The sequence below is a fragment of the Camarhynchus parvulus genome, chromosome 2 (assembly GCF_901933205.1).
Source record: "Camarhynchus parvulus chromosome 2, STF_HiC, whole genome shotgun sequence".
Taxonomy (NCBI): Eukaryota; Metazoa; Chordata; class Aves; order Passeriformes; family Thraupidae; genus Camarhynchus; species Camarhynchus parvulus.
This window is the reverse complement of record NC_044572.1, coordinates 82,010,935-82,036,888: the sequence shown is the minus strand read 5'-3', so window position 1 is coordinate 82,036,888 and position 25,954 is coordinate 82,010,935. Positions and strand designations below refer to the sequence as shown.

At 35.0% G+C, this 25,954-nt stretch overlaps 1 protein-coding gene across 1 annotated transcript in view; it reads right to left on the bottom strand.

Moving 5' to 3' along the window:
* Positions 1 to 25,954, bottom strand: part of ABCA13 (ATP binding cassette subfamily A member 13) — a 169,957-nt gene that overhangs the window by 17,738 nt on the left and 126,265 nt on the right. The window contains 7 exon segments of the mRNA XM_030964165.1: positions 864 to 967; positions 3,358 to 3,492; positions 11,227 to 11,377; positions 21,326 to 21,435; positions 22,632 to 22,824; positions 23,111 to 23,364; positions 24,286 to 24,442. Of these exon segments, the coding sequence (XP_030820025.1) occupies positions 864 to 967; positions 3,358 to 3,492; positions 11,227 to 11,377; positions 21,326 to 21,435; positions 22,632 to 22,824; positions 23,111 to 23,364; positions 24,286 to 24,442 (1,104 nt within the window).

Here is a 25,954-nt window from a genome sequence, read left to right as displayed (position 1 = left end):
ATCAAAAATGGACTGGGACAACAAATTCATCTTAACAATATCTAAAAAAAATTATGAAAATAGAAAACATTGGAGGAAGTTTGGCCACATTCCTTTATTAATTCATCTGTACTTCAAATCTCATTTGTCAAATGTTTGATTGCTGTTCTGGTTATTGAATTTTCTCTTCTCTGGACATGTTTTCATGATCTTTCCCTCATTTAAAGGAATTTTTTATATAATTATACGTACCATATATATACATTACCTGAGGGAACATTTAATTTATTTCATTTCACTATAGATGTTACAAAACAGTATTGATGTTTCCTCCATTAAACCAATATACCAGTGAACATATCAGAGAACTGACAAGGTATTTAATGTAGATGGACTCTTCTAAGAGGTTGGGATCTCTCCTACCATTTCCAGTAATGCATAAGAGAATTGCTGATGCATCCATCTTCAGGATGCCATAGCTTACTCTTCTGACATACTGATGCAAATCAGAAAATTAATAAAATCAGAAGGTTTTTCACTCACGCCTCCTTTTGTAAGGATTTTTAAGGTAGCCAAATACAAAAAAGTAACCTGATGTTCCAAGCAGGAAGAGACACTACAACACTGAGTAAAAAGAGCATGGAAAAAGAAGAATTACTTACATCATATTTGCTGTGCCTGCAGCCCCTTGAGCAACACTCCATTTTTTAAAAATTAACTATGAAAAATATTTGGGATCTAAATAGGTTCCTTTTTCATGAATAGGAAAGAATTACCATAAAATTCCAAGAATTAATCTGTGTTTCACAACAGACTGAGCAGGTTTTCAGAATATACTCTTCTGCAGCACAGGAATATGCTGGCTGCTGGGATAAGGGTCTTACCTGTGGGATGTCAGCACAGCTGCACAGCCATCCTGAACTTCCTTCAGGATAGCTTTCCAAAGGTATCGTTTAGAGCAGGGATCCATCCCAGAGCTGGGCTCATCCTACAGGAAAAATGAAAGTGACACAGCAGCATGGAAAAAGCATACCACGGGTTCTGCCCAGCATGAAGAATTAACACAATTCACAATAAAATTGTATATTTTTCTCTTTAAATGTCACATTTTCAGAGGGCCCCTTAAGTGACACCCTGATCAATGTTTTGCTTTAACACATACAATTTAATGTCTAAATTTATGGAAGGCGCATTTTAGTAAAGAAGCATATATATATAAACAATATTTAAATATAATCTACGTGTACTTATAAATGCTTCTCTTGTATATAAATTTTTATATATCAAATATGTATAGCTATAAGTATTTATTATATCTGTTTAATTATATGCATACACTCTTTTTGATAAGAGAGACTTGGAAGTGGCTCTTCTCATTCTCTGGAAGGATTTGGTGACTGTTTCTGATCTGCATACACATCTGCCATGAGCACAAACAACTGGAGAAGTCCTATAGCTCCCAGATGTTTACACTGCCCATCCCATATCGAAGTGTTTGATAAGATGTTTGGATTTGACGTCTTATACCAGTTACTCCCACAGCCCTTTTAAGAGCTATTTCAACCACAGAGGAGAGAAGTCACAGGATAAAATAACATTAACTCAGTGCAAAGAAACTGGCAAACCCCTTTCCCACTTGGATGGCTTTCATGGAGAAAGACATGCTGCTACAAAATCCACATTGCCCCTTTTTATCTATTCCCCCTTTCCTCCCTAAATCAAATTTTTAACTTCATCCATTCATAGAAACAAAAGGAATTATATTTGATTGATAAATCCAGTGTCTGTCACTACAAAACTAGGAAGAAGGAAACTCTTCCAGTTGCTTTTTATCCAGCAGAATTCCATGGGGAGTGTCAGCCCCTGTTAGACAAGTATTGCTTTGCCCAGAGTATTTTTGGCAAGGAATCCCAGCTGAAACCTGGAAGCAAAGTTTTCAAGAAATAAAGCAAACAAAACATCCAGTTTGAAGCTAATTTTAGTGCTTCACTACCAATGTCAGAGGTTAAAGAATTTAGTTCAGTCTCCCATTATCTGTGGATTGCTAACAAAGAAAACATAAAATGCGATAAACATAAAGCAACCTACAATGTTGCCCAAATTAATAGCTATGATCCTGGGTGCAATTTAAAAGCAGATTCAGTAGTTTATATTGCTGTCTTTGCTTTCAGACAAAATAATAAAAAAAAAATCCTCCTTTTAAAATACTGAAAAACTCCTTTAGCTTTCTAAAGCCAGCAAATGTTTTAAAGAATTTTACATGTTTAGATATCTTTCTTTCCTCTTTTCATTCTATATGCAACAGTCTGTGCCCTGCAGCAAAAAGTAGGCTGAAATGGATTCTTGCAGTAGTACACTATCATAAAGACATTCAAAACCAGTTGGAGCATTTCCTAAGATCAGGAAAAAACCACTGATTTAAGATAATCTCCTCCTTTTACTAGCTGAACAAGGGCCAGTTAAAGCATAAAACACAAATAAAATGTCTTCTCTTAGAAGTGAGGCAACAATAGGCAGTTAGAAGCAGCAAAATATGTCTAATCTTCTGAAACACAAACCCTAGAGAACAACTATTTTATCTGGTTCTGGTTTACCTGTGATCTTTTCCTGGAAGCCCAGGAATCCCCCTGAACTCTGGAGAGCAGCTTTCCTACCCCTGACTGTTTTGAAAGGTTTATTGCACTGGTTTAGCTCTTCCCAGCCAAGTTTTAAGAAAGTTAGGTTCAATATTCTCTAGTGAAACAATAGGCAATGGTATGAAAGAGAATGCAGTGTTGTAATGATGCAGTTCTCAAAGTTTTGTAGCTCCCTGATCTTCAATACAGAAGGCATTGTTCACACTGGAGTGGCCAGTGTCAGGCCTAAAAGGGCAGTAGTATGCAAGAACCAAAACAACCTGGGATAAGTAATTCAAATTAATATAATTCAGAAGTATTGCTTGATTGGGTGACTTGTAAATGCAACAAAATGTAAGAACTAGCCAGATTTATGAAATAAATACAACCTAGTAAGAATTAGGAGTATCCTGAAAGAACATGGGTCAATTAAACACGTATTTGCACCATGGAATACTATAATTGTATTTGTGTTGATGGCTTTTTTTCTTCTGCTCACCCAATTGCTCCAAGGAAGAAAAAAATAGGAAAAGAAAAACAATTTCACTTTCTATTTTTGGGAGCACTGGAGAATAAAATTAAAGCCATTAATACAGCAGAACAAAGAAGACAGTTGTACATCAATTATTCACCCACTGATCAGGAAAACACCTGATTTTCTTTAGAGCAACATACACAATGTAGAGCACTGTGTATGTTGAGCACAAATTTAGAGCAACAAAATTCAATGTTGCCCATTTTTCTTAACCACAATATTACTCACCAGTAAAAGTATTTGGGGTTTACCAACTAAAGCCACAGCAGTAGAGAGCTTCCTCTTTGTGCCAGCACTGTACGTTCTCACCAGTTTGTCAGCATGGGCGTTGAGGTGTAACCTGTTAACAAGGTCCTCTGCAACCTGTAGTTTGTAAATTTGAAGGCCAAAAAAGATGAGCCAGATTAGATAGCGTTTGTGCATAGATTAAAAGAACATTCTGTTCATGCATGTTAAGAAAATGTACATGTTGCTTCCTTATTTATCCACACTTGCTGCACATTATTACTTTTGAACCTTAAACACAGGCAAAAAACTGCTCTGAGGCCCTTTCGTTCTTCAAAAATGATAAGGATTTGCTCACATAGAAGTCTGGCTTTGTGACTGCTCAGCACAGTCATTTGCATTTGGTTTGTGTTCATGGGTCAATGATCTAAAATGTCTCTCATTTCAACTTATTCTCTACTATTTATTTGATCAAATACCTGAGTAATTGAAAATTCAAGAAAAAGAAGATCTCCACCAGCTACAAAAAGAGATGAAAATGTCAGAAAACCAAGTCACAGCTGTGGATTTAGAGCTTCTTTAAGACAAAATGTAACAGGATTAAATTAATATAACTTTTTAATAACTGGGAGGGGTAAGTTGATCCTAGCTGGATTGGTTTTAATTGCTTTAACAAGAATTTATGATCTGAGCAAGCTGGGAAGGCATGTGAGCACAGCTAGAGACAACACTCGTGCTGTCCCCATGACCTTTTTCTTTACCGTGTCAGATACAACCTTGACATACAAGGTTCCCTAAAATACTGGTGCTAGAGAATATTAAATGTAGCAATAATCTTAATCCAGCCGTATCAGCTACTACTGCTAGACTGGCCATGGAGATACAGCTCAAAACCATGAGGGACATTGCAGAAACTTTTCTGCTTGCTGCGGCCAAATGCATCTTGCAAAGCAGCAGGTGTTTGGCATAGATTCCTGAGAGGCTGTCATCAAGGAGTGATCAACTTTGTAACAGAGCAAGCGTGTCTTCTACCTGCATGTAGGACAGCTGGAAGATTCTTGTAAAACAAGAAGTTGCATGGTGCTGTTTTTGCCCAACATTAATTGCTGGAGCAGACCCAGCAGTATGGCTCATTCTCTTTGCTTCCTCTACATTACCTTCAGCAAAAAGCAAGGTGGGACTTGAAATCTTAATTATATCACATGGACAATCTCCACTTAATTCAAAATTCCAATTGAAAAAAAAAATTTAAAAAAATATTGTGAATTAATAGTCACTATCCATCATAAACAAACTGCCACAAGCATAATAATACTTTCCATAGAAGATTTTTATGCATGCACCTTTGGAAACTATCAAGATATTCATGACCGTTTTAGCAAGATTTTTCAAGTGATACTTATAAAAGTAAGAGACGTCTCTGATAGCAAGCTGTCTGTAAGAAGCAACAGTGCTTCAGAGGTGAGAATCTGCAATATTCTTGTGATGATCCTCGGACTGGTATCCATAGTCACTGTGTTTGGGGTACCTGGATGTACAACCTGACAGTAGTGCATGTTCTCATACAAAACCCACATTTCAGAAATATTGCTCTGTCTACTTTAGAGGCAGAGAGGGTTTTTAAAAAAAAAAAAAACAAACATAACAACTGTTAAATTAGTCACAGGTAATATTATACTGAAAAGTTCAAGGCTTCTGCTGTATCAAAGTTAATTCACAGTAACTTACTTCCAATTAGAGGTTATAGCTGTGGCTTTAAAAATGGTTAGTCACCTAAGTTGTATTCTAAGATAAAACAGCTGAGCTTTGTTTCGTTATGTGGATTTTTTTCACATTATACACCAAAGCAACACACAACATGAAGTCTTCTAAATTATGTGGTAGACACCTTATCCTGTCTATGAAACTGACTTGATGACTATCATTGAGAATGCATGAATATTACTGACTACAGGATTATCCTCCTACATATTCACCAACAGCCACACAAATTACACAGAAGATCTCATAAGAATTTAAGACCAGAAAGTGAAAAAATATGCAACCCCATGTTTACAATATACATTTTAAATTACAATAAGCTTCAAGGGTAGCAGCTGAAACGTAGTCAAGACTATTCTTTAGCTATGACTAGAATCATTCTTTCTGACTGCTTTGAAGTGTCATGTAAAGTCAGCAAAATGCCTTTTTTTTTTTTTTTTTTTTTTTTAGAGACAATGAATGCTGCATGGGGAAGAATTTGGAAGGTCAAGGAATAGTGCCAGAGAGAGAAGAAAGTAACTATTCAAGTTAGATGGGCTTCTTGTAGTCTGCAGTCCCCAAGGAGAGTCAATCATGTCAGGTATGAACATAAAGCTCTTTGTAGGGAGCAGCATTAAAAAGAACTAACTTTGCAAAATTTGTAATTCCTCACATTGAATTCTCCTCTCTCTGGTGTGTGCTCAAGCATTCAGCATGACTCCACAATCTCACAATCTCCTGTTTCCTCCAAGGAGGTAAAGCCTGGCAAGCACCCTGCTACAGAAATTTTCAAGACAAGGTTTAAAAGCTAAATAGGTAAAAGGAGAGGAGTGGGAATAATTTCATAGTATCCACTTTGCTGCTGCTTTAAATGTGGAGAACTTCCAAGACAAACCTTGCAGATCATCACAGTACACAGCAAAATCTGACCTGATATCTAGATACACTTCTTTCGTGCAAAACATATCAAATTAGAACTGACTTAGAACTGAATCACATCAGCAACAAAAAGGTAGAAGGAAGAGTGAACTTCCTTATTCCTAAATATTTCCCAGTTTCACCTAAAAAACTCCCCTATTCCTGCTACTCCCCTAAACGCTTATATTTCAAAAAGCACTGCAGGGTATGGTTCAGCAAATATAAGAATATAGAGCTCAATCTTCTTTCAAGAGATGACCCCAAGACTTTTTTCTTTAAAGCATATTATAAGATTTCCAGTATTTTTTCAGGTTCATCATAATATCTAAGCAACAACAAAATAGTAATTTGAATGAAATTAGAAATATTATATATTAGCTATATTGTAGAGGAGCCTGAATATCTCCATTAGAACTCCATTTGTCTCTGTAGCTAGTGGTTTTGATCATAGTACATTGTAAAGTAAATACAAAAATCCCTCTTAAACGACTTTAAATGAAAGTCAGAATTGAGCATGTGATCAATGTGCAGATACAGATACACAAGAGAATTACAGTTCTAATGACTTCCTTCTTGTGAATGTGAGATATATACACAAGCACCTTCTCTCCCCCCTTGTCATATTCACCATGATGCTCTATTTGAACAATATTTCATTGACCTTCAGCACCAGAGTGAGGAAATACATCAATTTATTTAGTAAACTAGTAACATTGAGGCCAAATCAAAAGCTACAGAGTTATATGCAAATATATACATTGTAAGCACACTTGAATCGTGAAAATATTTAATGTCTATTCATGGCTGTAATAATGTATTTAAACATTTTCCTTCCTTCCTCCCCACACCAGCAGTAAGAATTATGACAGACTTCACATCTATCAGCTAGCTATTTCCCTGTTTCCCAATATCTCTTAAAACTATCCATTTCTTTTTCTCATCAGTTATAATATATTTAGCAAAAGATTTTCCCCAAAATTAATTTGGGCTAGTCCACCTAGTTTTAGAACAGGCATTGGAATGAGCCCTTCAATCTGTAGCATCTAAACAAAATCCCCCAATACTTTGTGGAGTTCTTAAAGACAACATTCATTCCAGAAGAGGCAATAAGAAAGCTTTTTACACACATGCCAATATCTGTGGGAGTAATGGTCAAAACAGCCATGGCCTTCTCCATCCACCAGGGAGCTAAGAAATCCATAACACTGAAAAGCAGTAATTGTGTAACCACTAATGCCTACGGGCTTCCACTTCCTTTAAAAATTACCTCCAATACTCAAGCAAAATATTAAGTGGTGCTAAGGACTTTCAGTGTGTGTGTCTTCCAGAAAAACTGGGAGTTATCAATCTATTGAAAGACCAGAATCAATCTATTCAAAGACTAGAAGAAACATCAAGGTGTGTCTATCTTGACTTGAAAGGCTGTATCCATCAGTGTATTAGTTTTAATCATTTCTGACACAATAAATAAAATGCATAACTTCTTGTTTTATTTAAACAAATCCTTGTAAAGCAAATCTGATCCAATACTGGAAATGTGTATCATACCCAGTTGAAATTATAATAAACATGGATTGAATTCTAGAGTCATCTGAAAAATAACTTTACATGTCCAAAGCAGTAATTCAAAGTTTGAGGTTCTGAGTGAGTGGATACAGTGTAGTTTGAACATCCTAAACAGCAATCATTCATCAATTCCACACAAAACAGTATTTATCTGGCTTTCAAGTAAACTTAGAATTGTTCGATTTCTTACATTTGGAAAGTGTATATCCATGGTCGAGTTTCTGGGGAGGAGTATTTTTTATCCCAAAATCTCATAAAACTGTACACACTAATTCTGCTTGGGGTCCGAAAATAAGTAAACATACAAAGAATGTACGAATTTACAGATTCCCATTTCCAGCACCTATAGAATATAATATCTAAGGAAATCATTGAGATTCTAGAATCAGAGCAAAGTCTTCATGGAGAGTTATGAAAAGAGAAAGCATACTGGCACTCCAAAAAAGTTACCTCAGAAGACTTGATAAAGCTTCTTTTGAGATTTGCAACAGAAGTTTTAATGCTAATGAGGGATGCCATTTGATGCTATACTAATAATTTAAAATTTTTAACAAGATGAATGCTGTATTTTGGAATAAATTGAGATCTAGGAAGTTGATATATTAAGGAAATAAAAATTAAAAGTACTATGCTTAATCTATATCCTTCTAAATAACCTAAAAGCTTTACTCTAATTTTTCCAATTTTGAACAAAAAGAAACTTTCAGAGCAGTTTTGTGAAGTATAAAAACTTCACATTACATGTGAAGCTTAACACTGATAGTAAATGACCCATTTTTCTCCTCCTTTCCCATTAATTTAATTACTGTTTTGGAGCATTAAGTGCACTCAACTTTATGTCAGGCACTTAACTCCTGCTGCTGATAAATTTGTCTAGCACAGGATTTGGTCCTTGACGTTAGTGCTTCAATAGACAACTTCAGCAGCAACACAACCTGTGAGTCACCTGCCTGCTCACCAATTTCTTAAAAAACAAAGTGAATATATGTTTCTTTCGTTATCAAACCAATGTACTCTCTAGACTATATGTGTCTGTGCCTATTAGTGTAATTAGTCACTGGTAAATATTCAGAGGCAGGTTTGGAGTGCTGTATCATAGGCAGGAGGGAATGATGAGAAAATAACAGCTTATGTTTCCATACAGCTGCTCCTCTAAAGCATTCCAAAGCCTTGTTTTCTTTATAGGCAGCTAAAATGCTCACTTTCTCCAGGCACCAGCCATTTCTGAGTTGAAACACAGCAGCTGTTGAGTGCTTGACAGCCGTGCCACACAGTCAGAAGGGCCCACTGACAAAAACATTTGTTTTCCTCTGAGATAGCTGCATTTCATTTTTTGGTGGAGGAAAACCAGAGCAGCTAAATATTATTTGCAGGAGCGCTTTGATGCCTTGATCGCAAGCATATGGCAACAAAGTCTGCTCTGCAATCCATGTAGACAAAAAATTAAGACAACTGAAAAGAACTATGATCTTTCTTTCACAAATGGGATGCTAAGGCACAGAAGGCTAACCATAAAGAATAGTCTAAGCCTAATCCTAGATCATCTGAGGTCCAGGAAGGTTAATGTTTGTCTTCTTTCAGTGCACATAGTAACATAACTCATATCTAAATGAATGATTTTCATCCATTTGAAGAGGGAAGCGTATGTGATGTACCATACCACTTGAGGAACTCTTCCCTAACTGCTATGGAGGAACTGACACTTCATGGAGAAAGCAGGTAATTAATTATAGTTGAGGGCTTTACTGCAATAACAACCATCCTTTAATAAATTTCTTTTAAATCGAAGGAAATATATGCAAGTTTTCAATAGTCTGGTAGTAGTCTGAAGTAAAAATTAACACCAATAAGATATGAAGGGTAAACAATCAAACAAAGACTGTATGATAATTTCTGAGTAGTCTGCAAATAACATGTTAAAACATGTAGAAGTCCAGGCTTTGTCCTGGACAATGGATACTGCCAAAGACAAGGGGCAAAGACTTGCAAGAATCACTTATTTTCCCCAGAAATAACCAAATTATTAGCTTGAAACAGGAAAAATTCAAAATATTGGCTGTCCTGATGAATGCTTAATGTCCTTTACATGAATGATATTTTTTCTGAAATAGCACCTTTCTGCTGAGGAAAAAGAAAACAGGCTTCAGAGAATCAGAAAGCAGCCCTCTCACATACAGTCAAAGAACTGGTTGCAAACCACTTATTAGACCCTGAGGCAACAGCCAGAAATGCACTGAGTAGTAGGAAAAAAAAAGCCATTTCAGTTCATGCAGTTTTGCTTCTGGAAAAACGAAAGGAAAACAACAGGCACTATTTTGGAGGTTATGAGGGCAGTGCTACAGCAATTAGCCAGTGCTTGGGACCAATCTATACAGCAGGAATTGAGAGATAATGATTTCATGTCACACTACATGTTTTCTCATGTTAATAGAGATGCAATTAAGCAAACAAGACTGAGCAGCTCAAGTGAGGCCATATTGTAAACTTCCATCTTCTGATACAGAAAAAAAAACATATTTTACACTGTATCTGTTTCGTACTTAATTTCTGGTATCCGCTGATTTGTTGCCTCGCTACAGAAAAAAGTTCAGTCTGCTGATCAGCACAGCTATGTCACAGACATCTTTTTTACTAAAAATTTTTCTTTAGGATTTTTTCTTTCTGAGAAGCTGAAGCCTTAGAAACAAAAAGTAAACAATAATTATCTGCTGCTGTGGAATGCAACAGGGTGACTCGTGATTGGTCTGGTGTAGATGTTTTAGTTCAGTGACTAGTCACAGCAGAGCTAGCTCTCGCAGTCTGTCAAAGCCAGATCGTGTGTTATCATTCTTTACTTTTTTATTCTTAGCTTAGCAAGCTTCTGAAAAGCTCTTTTGCTTTTTCTTTGTAGTATAGTTATAATGTAGTATATATATATCATAAAATAATAAATCAAACTTTCTGATCATAGAGTCAAAGATCTCGTCTCTTCCTTCACCCAAAAACCCTTGTGACCACTGTCACACAGCTACACCTCCATCTTCAAATCCAAGTTCCCAGTGATATTCCCAGATATTGTCAACTTGTATGCTAGCAAGTTCTCTAAGCATTTTCTGTGGCCTTTTCTCCCTAAACAACCCAAACTTTGTGTAGCAGCTGGAGCTTTTAAGAGACTGCTCCCATCTTGTGAAGTTTAAGACAGCAGAATGCTGACAGCTCCTATCCCAGCACCCAGGTATTTCATTTATTTATACAGAATCATACAACAATTTTTAGTTCCTTCAAAGTTAAATGGTATCTCTGAAGAAAAGAGTTTGTCAGACGTACAAGACTCAAAGCGTGGTGTTCTCTCACAGTTCCTCATGTGTGATAGTGAAGGCATTGAACCACTCATAAATTTAACTTCTTTTAGGGGTTTTGTGTCCGAGATTTCATTTGCAATAATGTTATTTTACTATCTGCAGTGATGTTATTGTGTTTTGAACTGGCATAACAGACAGAAAGAATCCACATTATTTAAATAAAATTGTGGTAGTGAAAAACCTTATTACTGAAGTCATTAAGATTAAATATTAGCTAGTTTCTCATGTTCAAAAGGTACAATTGTTCTATAAACCCACAGACTAGCCAGGCAATAGCTCCCCCTGCAAATCTGTTCTGGATAGTTACCTTATGGATATCTTGCTTTGGAATTCCACGCAGTGTGCAGTAATAATAAAGATGCTCCCAACCTGTTAAAAGTTCATCCAGGGCATCTTGTTGTGGACAATATCCAATAAGAATACCTTCAGAGCTAGCAGAGAGTATGTCCATTTCAGACCTGTTCAAAGAAAAATATTTGAATGTTGTTGAACAAATCCCATGGCCCTGGGTTCCACACTTGGGATACAAGACAAAAACACATAACCTGAACTCTGCAGATAAAGGAGTTTGAGTCTCTTTGCCGTGGTTACTTAGTGCAGCACCATCCATACAGGATGCACACTTTTTGTCCCTTTTGGGTTAACACTGCCACCAGCATGTTGAGACTGTTGTGAGAGCATGTGTGTCAAGGTCAACAGACCAACACATCCATGAGAATTGATGCTCACCAGTTTTACTTCTCTTTTTGGTAGTATCTGCCTCCAAATACTACCAAATTTAGTATTGGTAGTAAATTTCAAACCATGCATTGCTCATACTAGATGTTATACTATATAGAATATCATATTCATATCAATCTCATTGAATATTGAAGAGGAAGGACTTGAGAGAGAGGGAAATTTTGCTGGGTATTCTTTGTGTGTCTGTGACAATACATACGCACGCGTGCATTCTCTAAACAATAAGAGCAAAACAAAAAACAGGATATTAAAGCCTTGTAACTTAAAAGACAATACAGGAAAAGGTTTAAAATTATCCTGATTTAAGAGACTTTGGTCTTCACTTTGTAGATTTACAGCATTACTTGAAATTACATTCATTGCTAAGAAGCAAGCTTGATTGCAAGGGTGTCTCATTACCCATAATGACACTAAATCTATCCTATTTATTCCAACATCTAATTCAACACTCAACGATGCTGATTTACATGTACAGAAAGACCTATCAAAATGAAGATACTTAATAATAAAAAAATCTGAGCTTTGAAGGAAAAAAGTTTTCAAAAGATTCTGAGTAACAGAATGTTTTTCCTCTAAGTGGTTTTTTACATTTCTGATTAAAAGAACTAAATATATGATTAATCATTTAGACACAAAGTAAATCTGTTAACTGCAGGATCTACAAATACTAGCACTAGTGAAAATATAAATATGTATCTCCTGTTAACAAGATTCAGGAGTCTGGGGAGAAAAAAAATTCTGCATTTTTCATAATGAACCACAGCATGAAAATATATTTTAATGCTATCAAAAGATAAATTAACATGATTATGACAAACCTTGCCATAGACTAATTAGAATGGTCCTTTGCTGTTAATGGCAAAAATTATAAAATCGTGGTATCTTGGCTGGTTTTGGATGGTGCTACAGAAGGTATCTGCCTGTAGACACCTCTCTAAATAAAGAGCAAAAAATAGAAGGTGATAGGGGAAAGAGGATAATAGGAGTGTTCCTCATTAACTTATATCCACCTATAGGACATTTTCAATGATGTATATCCAGAATTTTTACTGTCTCAATTTCCAATCATACATATGAAAAATTAAAACCTTTTTCTATAGTCATGTTTACCATAATATATGGATTGAATAATGCTGATCATTTTATATAACCAGTCAGAAGCAGTGGATTCCTTATTTAGTTAATTCTAACATAGCGAAATACTATTCACAGTGAAATGTTAACTAGATGCTGTTGAACATAGAGAGACGTGTCTGAGGTTTGTTTTGCTAGGAAGATTCAGGCACAGGGTATTCTTTTGGTGCAGCTGCTGTCTTTTGAGAAAAAAGAGACTGGGCTTTTGATAATATGCCAAGTTCAGTCAGAAGAGAACAAATCACACTCGGGGTAATTTCAGGGACATTTACTCAGCATGAACCCTGGAGCTGGATAGAAACATCTTGTCTGCAATGGGCCCCTACCATGAAGAACAAAAAGTTAAATGTGGACAGCTGCAAAAAAACAACAGACATCTAATGTTCTTTAGCCAGAACTATATTAGAGCATCCTTACCCAGTTTGCATCAGGAAATGAAAAGTGTCCTCAGTGCTAATTGTACACACAGGATTCTAGTGCTCTGCCCATCTAATGCACCCAGTCTTAGGTGAACAGCATCCCAGTCACTGACCTTTAGCTTTCATAAAATGAGGGCAAAGTGAGAATGCATCATTTAATATTCTTACTCAGTTTGGTCCCTTATCTTGCAACTTTATCCATTAGTGCTGACCCTGAACGCTTCAAGACTTCCCATTAATGCAGAGATTCTATGGCATTCACTAAAGAACTCGTGGACCTTTCCACCTCACTCCTCCCCCTCATCTCTGTATCTGTCAACTCAAAAACAATCCGACCAGAAGACCAAAAAAAAAAAAAAGACATATTAGGATAATTTTTTTTTTTAATGTGCAGTATAATACCTCATCTTCCCTCATCAATATCACAGAGTAGATTTCCAAACCAAAATTCTGGACATTATCATTCAGTTTTGTTTAGCCAGGTCCTACATTTTTTCTGAAGGTATAAACAATATAAATAAAAAATAGATGAAAAGAAAACACATTATCATTTTTAATTCTAGTAGGTATTGTACAACAGAAAACAAGCTCCTGTCTTAGCAAATTGATTTTCCTTGAAATTCAATTAATCTCTCAGATTTCCTTTTTATGGGTCTGAATTAAATGAACATTACAAGTAGATATGGCTTGATACCAGAAAAATCTTCTCAGTAAATTATATACTGTAAATATTTTTCCCTTTTTTCAATAAATTTCTGATTTGATTAATTAAACTAATTGTAATCCTTTTCTTCCTTAACAAACATCATCATATATGCTATTATCAGAATCAAATTCAAAAGATATATTTTTAATATTTTCTAAAATATATATTGGCATGCAGAAAAATGCTGATTCTTTTTATTCTCAAGCCAGAGAAAAACAGCCATTATCAGGATGCCATAATTTTTCACTAAACTATTCACATTAAAACCAAGACATACAGGAGGAAAAAAAACAGCTCATTTTATAGAGAGAAAGAACATGCAAGTATGAATTCCAACCCCTCTCAGGCTTTTGTCCATAGTACAATAGACACAATGAAATCTAATGTAATATCTAAAACTATGGGGAGTAAAACACTTTTACACTAAGCTTTTACACTACTACACAATTTTCGGTATCTTTATAATAACACAGCATACTTGTTATCTATAAATTCTGTTAGTAATTTTGATTACATCAGCTGATCAAGTTAAGATATAAAACATATTTTCTTCTTAATTTTTCTTCTTCATTTTTAGACTACATCCTTATGTTCAGTCAATACTTCCCCTCGTTAGTTAAGCTTTCCTTTAGAGTGAACAGCTGCAACAAATTACATCACCAGAATATTTCCAGAAATCTTTATATTTTAAATATAGTTTTAAAGTTGCAGAATTGCATTTCTAGAACTCCTTTAGAAATGGTCAACAGAACATCTGGCATACTCAAGAAATATAGTGGAGTCTAGCACTTGAAGCATGGAAGATTTTCTATTCCATCCCTGTCTAAGTATTTTGGTGAGAATCATGATATCTTGGTGCAAAACATCCTGAGAAAATATTCGGTACTCAATAAGACTTTCCTCACTATGGAGTGTTTACCTTATAGGTTTATATTATTGAGGAAAGAAACTTGCCAGATTTTCAAGATACTGGGAATATCATAAACCAAAATCAGAGTATAGAAATTTTTTGATTCAAAATTGTTCTTCCCCAGACCATTGCAAGGCTTTTTACATTGATCTATTTATTCTGAGTGCTTAAAGAAAGCCCTGAAATCTGATTACAGGTTATATGGGGGAGGCATGGGGCACTACGGTCAGAAAGCCTTTGCTGACACTGAAAGGAGACATAACCACTGGGAGGAGTGAATATGATCTTGGACAAAACCTGTTTCCTTCTCCTGTATAAACAGGACCTGCAGTTTCGAGAAGGCAGGAGTAGCTATTGTAGAACTAGATTTGGATCTTGTTTTTTACAATGGTTACTACCATTACTAACATTGCTTATAGGTGGTTGTGGGCTGTAATTCAAAGGTAAGCCCCAGTGTTGGGTTTCCAGAGACAACTCAGTATCCTGAAATCAGTCTTATGGCTGGTTTTGGAAAAATTCTTTCACTTTTGGCTCTGCTGTGCACTTTGTTTCACTTTTATATGCCTTTTCTGCAGTTTTTCAATGCAATTAAAAGCAGTGATATATTTGGTACTTACAATACCACATATATATATCTGTTTCTACAGAGAGATAAATTCCATTAATTAGTCAAAATGAAATATAAATTTACAAATTGCAAAAGTACTTAGACATTTCATTGTACTCATAACTGCACATTCAATTCAGTGCATACTAATGCTCAATTAACATTACAGAAAATCAAGGTTAAAATATAATTAATGTAACTATAGCTTCATTATAATTAGACTAATTATACTGATATACAGTGTAAAAACAGCCATTTCAGCCATTATATTTATGTAAATTTATTCTTCCTTTCAAGTTAAGCTATTTGAACTACATTTTAATTATTTATCAAGCTGAATATCATACCTATCAAAAGAGTTGAAGTTCTAGCTATAAAGAAATATTTTACTTTTCCCTCTTTGTAGAGCAGTTCTTTGCTCCTATGACTTTGTAATCCAACAGCTGAGATGACTGACACAATTCAAATAGGATGGGGAATTGCTGTCATGGAGGATCTCTGTGCAGAAGGAAGATGGAAATTCATGGGAGATAAATTAATTACACAAGGAAGACTGTCAAATGCTTCAGTCTTTGATGGCGCAACTTATGAATAAGATGTTACTTGGTTTATCTATTTTTTTGCATATGCATCCCACTGCACTCTAAGTATGAACTTGAAGTCATCTCTATACAGCAAAGTACAACAGAAAAGATTGCAAAATAGAGGGCACCAAAAACGCAAACAAACCACCAGTCACATTATTCATTATTTTACATTGACTTTGTCACGACACTTAAAAGGATTTTGACACTTTCTCTTCAAAGCTGTGTTTTGTGCTCTTCACTTTAGCGAGGTTTTATGACAGTGTCACTAAGGAGGGTTTAAACACAATTATAGAAAGGGAAAGAAAATAAAGCTTGGCCAAAGAACACAAACACAAAAAAGTGGAACAGATGTACAGTATCTGCTGATACATTAGCCCAACAGACATTCAAAGACTATGAAGATTCACTTTGTTCTCCTTTGTTATACCACTTTGTTAAGTGTCAGCTTTTCTTTGTACATATTTAATGCAGACCTTACTTCTTCAAGCAGTTTGACAGAAAAAGTAACTACAAAAATGTTTACAGTTTCATTCACTACCTTTCATTTAGACAGCTCCCGCACTGGTGGCAATCTAGTTATGGCAGTAGAGCCAAGCATGAGATAATTTTAGTCCATTTTTACTCTTGTAGAGCAACAGCTGTGCTACAGAAAACACAAAGAACTCTTCTAATTGTCAAGCAGATCATGCAGTTAATTATTAAACATATTTAAGCTCTGCAACTCTTTAAAAGCCTGTCAGTCTCTTAATGTCTTATAAAACCATACTTTCTAAGTACAATTAAACAAACCTTATTCAAATAGTCTACTTTCTAGTAATTATTGGTTTTGCTTTTGATATTTCTGCCCTTTATGAGAGGTACTCCTGATACCTTGCTATCATTGTTTTGTTTCCAAGCCTTCTGAAGTAACTGTTTCAATGCTGCTTGTTTCTTTGTCGCTCTTCAATATTGAGGTGGCAAATATCCTGAATATGGAGACGCACTCTCTAGAAGCTAATTACTTTTCTGATTCTTTTCCACAGATATGTCACTGATAACAGTGATAATAATGAGGTATGCAAAACAATTAAAAAGTAAAATCCCCTGTGAAAGGCATAATATTCACATGATTGGCTGTGGTTGGTCATAAATTCCTATTAATTCTCTGACTATTTTAATCACATAACAGTAACAATTAGAATGGACCTACAAAGGTTATATAAGTTGCCAAAAATGTTTTCTGCAGAGGCATATGAACATTTTAAAAAAACAGGTTTTTTGTAGACTGCTCAGCTTGTATACTATAAACGTGCGTTGGTCACACAAATTGTAAGATACACCGTTCAGGCATATAGTGCATTTAAAATATCTACTTAATTTGTAGTGTGTCAAAAAGAGAAAACCCCAATTAAAACAGATCAGAATCCTTTCCCTCCCTCAAAATCATTTTGCCACCAAAGAAGCCCTGTAAAAACCAATTTGCAGAAAAGATGAAGTTGGCTTTAGTATTTCATAAATATTCCCACTTAATGACACCCTGACTTATGAATCCCAGTGGTACTGAAAAATAACATACCTAATACCTATCCTCTATGGATTTTATTAGCTTTTGTTATGAAAACAGACATAGATCTCTCTCAGATTCTTATGAATAAGCTTTTTTTTTTTTTTTTTTTGTGTGTTATTAAGCATTTAGCAAACAACCAACCTAGAGGACAATGAATCTTTTGAAAGTACTTAAAGATGTTGTGAATCTGCTCTTATGTCCTGTTAAAAAAGGAAGCTATTTCTCAGAAGCATATTTTAAAAATTTCTTTGAGACTGTAGCAGAAATTCCTTGAATATAAGTTAATTACTGGTGTTTGAGGCTCTTTCTCTATAAACCCCTATACTTCCAAGATGTTTTAGGTCTACCTTTCAAAAATTCTACTTTGCGTTCAACTTATACCTTTGAAAAATCCCATCTTCTGTTTCTAGAATTCATGTTCTTCCAAGGTGCAACTGCTGTCTAATAAAATTCAATGTCATTATCACCGCACTTGCCTCAAAAGGCACTCCTGACTTCATTTCAAATTCAGTATCAAGAAGGAAAAGGTATGCATGGATTTGTTTGGCTTTTATTTGGTTTCTTTGTTTTTTAATTTGTTTTTAAACCAAAAGCCTTGAAGCATTCCATTCAAGGAAATGAAATCTGTTATGAATTAAGGATTTTCTGCATGGAATAAAATTAGTTAGGTTCTCCAATGTTTATGATAGTAATTTTACATACTCATTTAATTATTTGATCATGAAGAATACATCATCAAAGTAGGGTTAGACTAGATGTTAGGAAGAAATTCTTTACTATGGGGGTGGTGAGTCACAGGAACAGGTTGCCCTGGGAAGCCATGGATGCTGCATCCCTGGAAGTGTTCAAGGTTAGATGTAGCTTTGATCAAGCTGGTCTAGCGGAAAGTGTCCCTGCCCAGGGAGAGGGGTTGGAACTACATGACCTTAAAGGTGCCTTCCAACCCAAACCATTTTATGATTCTGTGAAGGATCCATCAAAGTACAATGTTTCATCCTCTCACAGTGACAGAGGACAAAAGATGTGTATTTTCCAGTCAAACCCAAAAGAGGTGGGATCTACATCTAAGCTGTATTATTCATCAGGAACAGGTATCAGAGATAATGTTTTTATGGAATCTCCTTCATGATGTAAATTTTAAGCAAAAACTAATTCTGCTGACCAAGAAATGTTTTGCAGCTGTGATCAGCAGCTGCTTTCTTCTGCTGACTGTGGGCTTTGTGCCAGGAACACCAGGTTTCTGAGTACACTACCAGAGTAAGAAAAGGAGAAGCCTTCTTACCATACCTTCCTTCATTTATCTGAGACATAAATGAAAATTAATCCACCTAAAATTCCCTGCAATTAGTAATTTTGGTCATTCTTAGCTGCTGAGGAATAGCTCTCCAGACCTGTTGTGGTTACCATCACATCTCTGGAAGAGCCAGCAAACTTTCCTCTTCATGATTTTCAGGAGTACAGCAACACAATGCACCATGATCTGCTCAACAGCAGTTTCCAAAATAATGAAGCAAGGAACAAAGTCAGGAGGGACATTAATTTCTTCTCACAGCCTCAAATCGTTTGTTTCTCTAAGTTTAGCTACTGTGTAATAGCAGCTCTTACTTAAGGTTGCCTTCTTGAATTAGCATTAAGTTTTGAAATCTTGGGAATACAGGATTTACACTCACTTCAGCCCCTGCAAACACAAAAAATCCATAAACTCGACTGACACCACCATAATACAAGGCGATAATTATTGTTGTCAAGGGTATTTTGTACACTGAAATTCAATTGTCTGAGGCTTTCTCTCAAGCCTCCTAAAGTGTGTCAAATTTCATTACCTATGTTTTAGTATATGGTAAATAACATTGCATCTTAATACATGCTTTCATGTTGGATTTATAAAACACAGTATGGGAAATGAAAGTGACACACACAGTTTCCAGGGACACCATTTAGCCTATTGTCAAAAGCCAGTAGCTGGCTAGCTGACCTCAGAAGCATTTTTAGCCATTTAACCACAGGTACATAGCAACACAACTGATAAAAGGAATCCAGGCATTGGTGAAGTGTTTTGTAATTTTTTGAAATTATTTTAGGGGGTTCTAAAAAAACATGTAGTAGTCAGCAAACATACTGTAAGTGTCAATATATATAACAATGAATTGTATTCTTATAACTTTATATTTGCTTGCAAGTAGATGTTAAAATTTTGGAATTTTCCTGCTGGATCAAATCATTTGCCCAAATACAGACCTGCAACGACATTGCGCAGGGATAGTCAGTCACATGTGATCCATGAATGCACAGGTGAGACCCAAGACAAGTCCCATTAAAATCTACAGCAAAATACTGCTCAGAATCAAAACAAAACATGGGAGCTTAAATGTCCTGATGCCCTAATGGAGATATTTTATTTTAAAAAGATATATTACAGATAATTTTATTTTTCCAAATCCCAAATCCTCTTCAGACTCATGCTGTAAACTTCTGGCTTCCATCATATCGTGTACCGGGAGGTAAAATACCATTCATCAGTTCCAAAGAATAACAAATGTTGATTTTTATCTAATTTTAAATCACTTCTCTTATTTTTAATTTTGATCAATCTCTGAAAAATTTTGTCTTCTTTTTAAGACAAAAAATTATTTTTAAAAAAGTCTGGAAAATTATAAGTGAAAACAACCATCTAAAAGTCTGTCTAACCATTGTAAAGTCTCACTCACACCACTTCTTCTCTTAAGTATAATTTTCCCAAAATCCATTTTAAAAATGTTTTTAAAAACATTTCTTCTTTATGATCTACACTTTGTATGACTTGCTATGAAAGATAATGTGAAAACACTTTGAATTAAAATTATGTTAGATATTGGTGATATTGTCCATTTCAAAAGTGCAAATTTTCCAGAAAACAAAAATTTGCAATGACTGAAGCTACTTATCTTTGAAGTTAAATCTGATGATCATTATCTCTGTAAAGAAGTAAGGAAACACTGATCTATGAAAGCATTTGATTTCTAGACCAAAGAAATGTAACTTGCCATTTTGAAAATTCAAAAATGCTTCCTCTAAAAATTTCTTAATTAAACTCTTGACTTGTCCTTGTCCAAAAAAGATTTTGGAATTTACATCATTTAGGAAAAGAAAAGAGCCCAAAAGCCATTTACATATGTGTATATGCATATTTATTACTGACTGAAAAAAATAACTTTCTTTTCCCTTCAATTTTGCTGGGAAAAATGAAATTATTGGTTACATCTAACCTAAAGTCCATTATTCTTTTATCAGTCCATCAGAATGATAAATCTCACCAACACTACCTCTTATTCTAATATATAGCATATTGATCAAGTAATTAATTTATGACTCTGAAGTACATTAGTGTAAGAAAATATTTTAAAATTACCCACTTGAAGCACTGGTCATCTACCTAAGCCTGGAAAACTCAAGTGCAGAACTTGTAGGGGGATATATGTCCATGGATTTTAACATATGTTAAGCTTTTTTTAAAAGTTTTAAAAGGATGTATATTAAGTCTTAGAGTTTCTCTTTTGCTAGTAGACAAGTTTATTCTCAATTAACACAGCTGTCAAACAGAATTAAATAATGCTAAAAAGCTTTTCCACAGAGATTTAACAGCAACAAAGCAATATACATTTAAAAGAGAACAAAATAGGTCCCTAGAGTACAGTATAAAGGACTGAAGACATGCTGAGTCTTTGATCATGTGCATTATCAATTAGCACTATTCTGATCAAACCCTGTGTTATTTACCCAGTAGGAGTCCTGATAACAGCACGTCCTGCAGATGGGATGATGTCTCCAGTCAGCATCTTAAATGTTGTGCTTTTCCCAGCTCCATTTGTTCCCAGGAGTCCAAAACACTATCAGAGATATTGGGGGAAAAAAAATCAATATGCTGTACTGAAAAAATAAGAAATATTACCACTTCAAATTTCTCCCTTTTCTACATTTCCAATTATATGTCAGTAAGAAACTATATATGGATATAATGCATGTGCTAATTACCAGAAGTGACTTATTTAGCATTCTAGCCCTCCTTTGAAAACCCTGCCCAAGAATCAAACCCATTATTTATCCATATTATCAGTAAATGCTACATTTGAACAGGAGGATTTTAGGTCCTGCTTCCACACCCTGGATATCAGTCCATAGAGTGAATATTTCCAAACTTGTCATGAGCTGCTTCATTCTGTACAGCTGAACACCAAACATCCAAGAGGCACATTCATTTTGAACACTTATTTCAGGCTCCTAGCTGCAATAACTTAATGCTTAAGCTAGGATAGGATTCATATTAAGCCTACACATAGCCCTTTATGATTCCTAAATACTTTTTTCATGAACTTTCTTATTGATTTATAGGCTTTAATCATCAATGCTATCCTCCTGGTTACCTCAGTTACCCAACAGCTGATCAGTAAGTAGCAGGAACATCACTGCGCCTGTACTGCCAAGTGCAAGTTTCTCAGATCTTCCAACTTTGTATTAGCAGCCAAGAAAAGCATTTTCTTCCTCAGTAGTTTAGAAATTAATATCTGCAATTCCTCAAACCATCCAAATAATGAATAAAGCTCCCAAACACAAACATGTTCAGCACTGCATTCTGATTTATTGAAATAGTTTATTTATATATACTGTATTCAAATGTACTGTGATGATTTAAGCATGGGAACCAAAATTGTGCTGGATGTTAAGGATGCAGTCCATAGTTTGTTTTTGAGTTGGGTATTCTGTTTTCTCTTTGAACATTAAACTGCTATGCTGCCTTACTTGCTTTTTATGTTAGCCTAAAGTACAGTAATTTGGTAAAGATAAGCAAGAAGTAAAAAAAAATTAATACTGATGAATGCTTAACTGAAAAATAAATCAATAGTTGCTTCTTTAGCACCATCAGAGTTTCTGCTTTCATCCAGTTACTGATTTTAAGAAATACTACAGCTGAATCTTTTCTGCTGCTATCTACACACCCTTCACTGTAGACACACTGAGTATGTCTCAACAATTGCTCAGAATAAAGTGTTACTTTATAAAAGGGGAAAAAGAAATACTCCTTTACCTCTCCCCTTGGTATGCCCAAGCTTATGTTTTCCACAGCTGTGTTCTTCTTACTGAAACCTCCATAACACTTGCTGAGGTTGTACAGAAGTAGGACATCATTACCAGTTCTTCCACCAAAGAGTCTCTGTCGCTCCATTTCTACATCGACATCCTCTGAAGGGCTGTCCGTGCTGTTAACTGAGCAATGACCCCTACAACAGAAGATGATAATAAGTGATACATGGAAAAGTGGTCATAATTTGCTGCACTCTGCATAACTCTTATTTTTCTAGTTGCAATCCCTTAGCACTTGGTGACCAATTCTCATCAGAATTCAAGGGAAAAACAACTATTTGTACTGTTTTTGAAGTTTGCATTAATTCAGGTACACCATGTTATCAGAAGTATTTACCCTCAGTTTTTCAAAGGAACACACCATTTTCTCTCTCCAAAAATTAGTTCGGTGCCCACTGTGGCAGAATACAATTGATAACAAACCTTGATTTCCAGAGGAGATCCCAATGAAGGAAAAGACGTAACAGATGTAGTAGTGTTCCCTGGAGGGACATTGCCACAAAAATCCAGCCCAGGAAATCCATCTCAAAGGGGCTCACATAAGAATCTATTCCAAAGTTCCTGGTCAGGTCAAACTTGATCTGATTGTATGAAAGCTCTATTAAGCCCTGGCCTAGGCAGAATTGTGGGAATATGATGAATGCCCATTTGAGGATATTGTAGATGTTCTGAAAACTCTGTATTAAGACACGGAAGGATGAAGGAGAATAAAGATAAAAGGGAAAAAATTAGTTTCCTCCAAAAGCCTAATGAGCAGACTTGCAAAACTGGATACTGCATTCAAATCTCACTCATGGTAAACTGAACTCTAAAGTGCATGTTGTGAACTATTTTGGGGTTCAGGGTTATATAATATTGCATTTTAGACTTTCTACAGCCATGACATTCTAATCTTAGTTGAAGTTCATAGACAGTATCAAAATACATGTAAGCATGATTCTTCTATTTCCTTAACATTTCAATATTTGAATAATATCAAATTTACGTCACAAACTTAAACCCAAGTCAATACAGAATTTGCTTACATTCTTGCATGACAGATTATCCAGATTTGACTTTAAACATCAAGTTTTTGACCTGTACATGAATAGAGTCATACTCATTCTAGAAGCCCTTCCCATCAAGTTGTTTAAATACCGTTATGACTAATTAAAAATACATACATAGAGTGAGAATGTGCTGTATAAATTACTATTCATACATTGCATTAGTGATCCTAGGGATATGCAGCTTATCTCTTATGTCAATATTATTCAAACACATTTTACAATGCATATAATCTATTTAATCGACCAGAACAGCTCCCATTATGTGCCAATTACAACTTAATGGTCTTGAAAATGTCAAAGTTTCAATTAACACTGTTTTTCATTATTACAGCATGCTTTTTTGGGTTATAGACAAGTTAAAATTCAAGATGGTAACAGTCAATATAGAAAAATCATGAATATATATAAGAACCGTATGTTTTTCTTCAGGAGAAATCTTATCTGTATAAATATATAAACACACATGAACATTCTCAAATATATATATGCATGTATGTGTGTGTATACATGTCAGTTTTGAAAAAGGCAAACCAAAGACTTGATACTGACCTGCACTTTGGAAATTATAGCTAACAAGCGAGGTAAGAGCGTCACCAGCATGGTACACAGGCCAAACACAAAATTTAAGGAGATGTAGGAAATAAAAGCTACATCTGAAGTTGAGAAGGATCTGGATGCAAGATACATCCAAGGTAAAGTTGCATATCTGAAAGTTTAAAGAAACAAAACTGTCACAAATAAGTTATGCTTTTGATCCCCAAAAAGTCAGTTATCACACTAGAAAAAAACCATAATTACTGTTCCATATTTTTAAGGCAGGTAAACAACTCTTCAGAACAAGTGATTTAAAAAAGGGAGAAATTTGGGATACATATTCTTTAAAAAACTAGCTTATACTTCCATAGATGTACACATATTTACTGCCATGTTATGTGCAGATATGATCCATTTTTACACATATGAGGTGTAGATATTTACTTTGACTGTTCCAGAGAGCTCGCAATCCTGATTTCTGGATAATTGCAAATCCATGCATCTTACCAAGTCTCTTACACAGATATAGAATTAAAACCAAATATTTAAAGTTTAAATTGTGGATGCTGAGCAGTTATCTTTTCTGAGAGTCTTTCACAGGAAGAAAAAAAAAAAGAAGGAAGTAGTGAGCAAAGAAAAAGAAGAAAAATAAGTAAAAAACAATAATTTTTGAACTGGAACTAGTATTTGTGCTGGTGATATGTGAGAATTGAAAAATCCTACAGACCATGTTATTACATTAAGCATGTTGTCAGTAGAGTAATAGCTGTCAAAAATGAGTGCATAACACTATGAGGATAAGACAGCATGTCCATGGTTACATCATCTTCAATCTTTAAAGGAAGGAGGAAGGCACCTCCATCATGACAAATCAAACGATGCCTATCCAGAATGGAGCACACACACACTTTTTATTTATAAAGAGATGTTTATAAACATTAAAATAAGGCCTAGGCAATCAGCATGTGAATGCCATGTAAAGAAAATTTATTTTCCATTCAACATAGTGCAAGATATATCTGTCAAACAAGCAGTATATAGACTGCAGGAGCATATGTATCAGCATACACTATTGCACAACAATAAGTATATATGTAGTGTATATATAAATACTTCCTGTATAATATTAATATGTAACTGGTTTAATAGTGAGCTCAATGCAAGTGCAGCTAGCCAAAAGTCTGTGAATTCACTTCTTCATTGCCCTAAAGTGTAGTTTAGATTACTAAACTAAGTCATAAAAGTAATTTTATAAAATGATTTTAGAATACTAAATTAAGTCACTCCCTTTTGAAATCAGTATTCTGTACTTTATAGATTAATCTTTTGCATTGAAGAATGCCAAAATCCTTTACCTTAAAAAACAAACTTGCAAACTCTGCTGGGAAGTAATGTAATGTTATCTTCAGTTTACAAGAAGATAAAGGTTAAATGACTCAATGTTTGGGTCTCAAATAAAATTGTAAGTATTCAAGATCCCACTATACTTTTCAGCATCCTTTTGCCAGTCTTAATCACACAATCTTTCCTTCCCTTGATGCACATACCAAAATCACTGTTCTCAGAATAACAATATCATAAATACAAGTTCATCCTTGGAAACAGCTCAGGAAAGAGACATGATTTACAGTGCTGCTGCTCTGCTGTAAATGAAAGCAAAATTTGATTTTTTTGCTTATAGCTG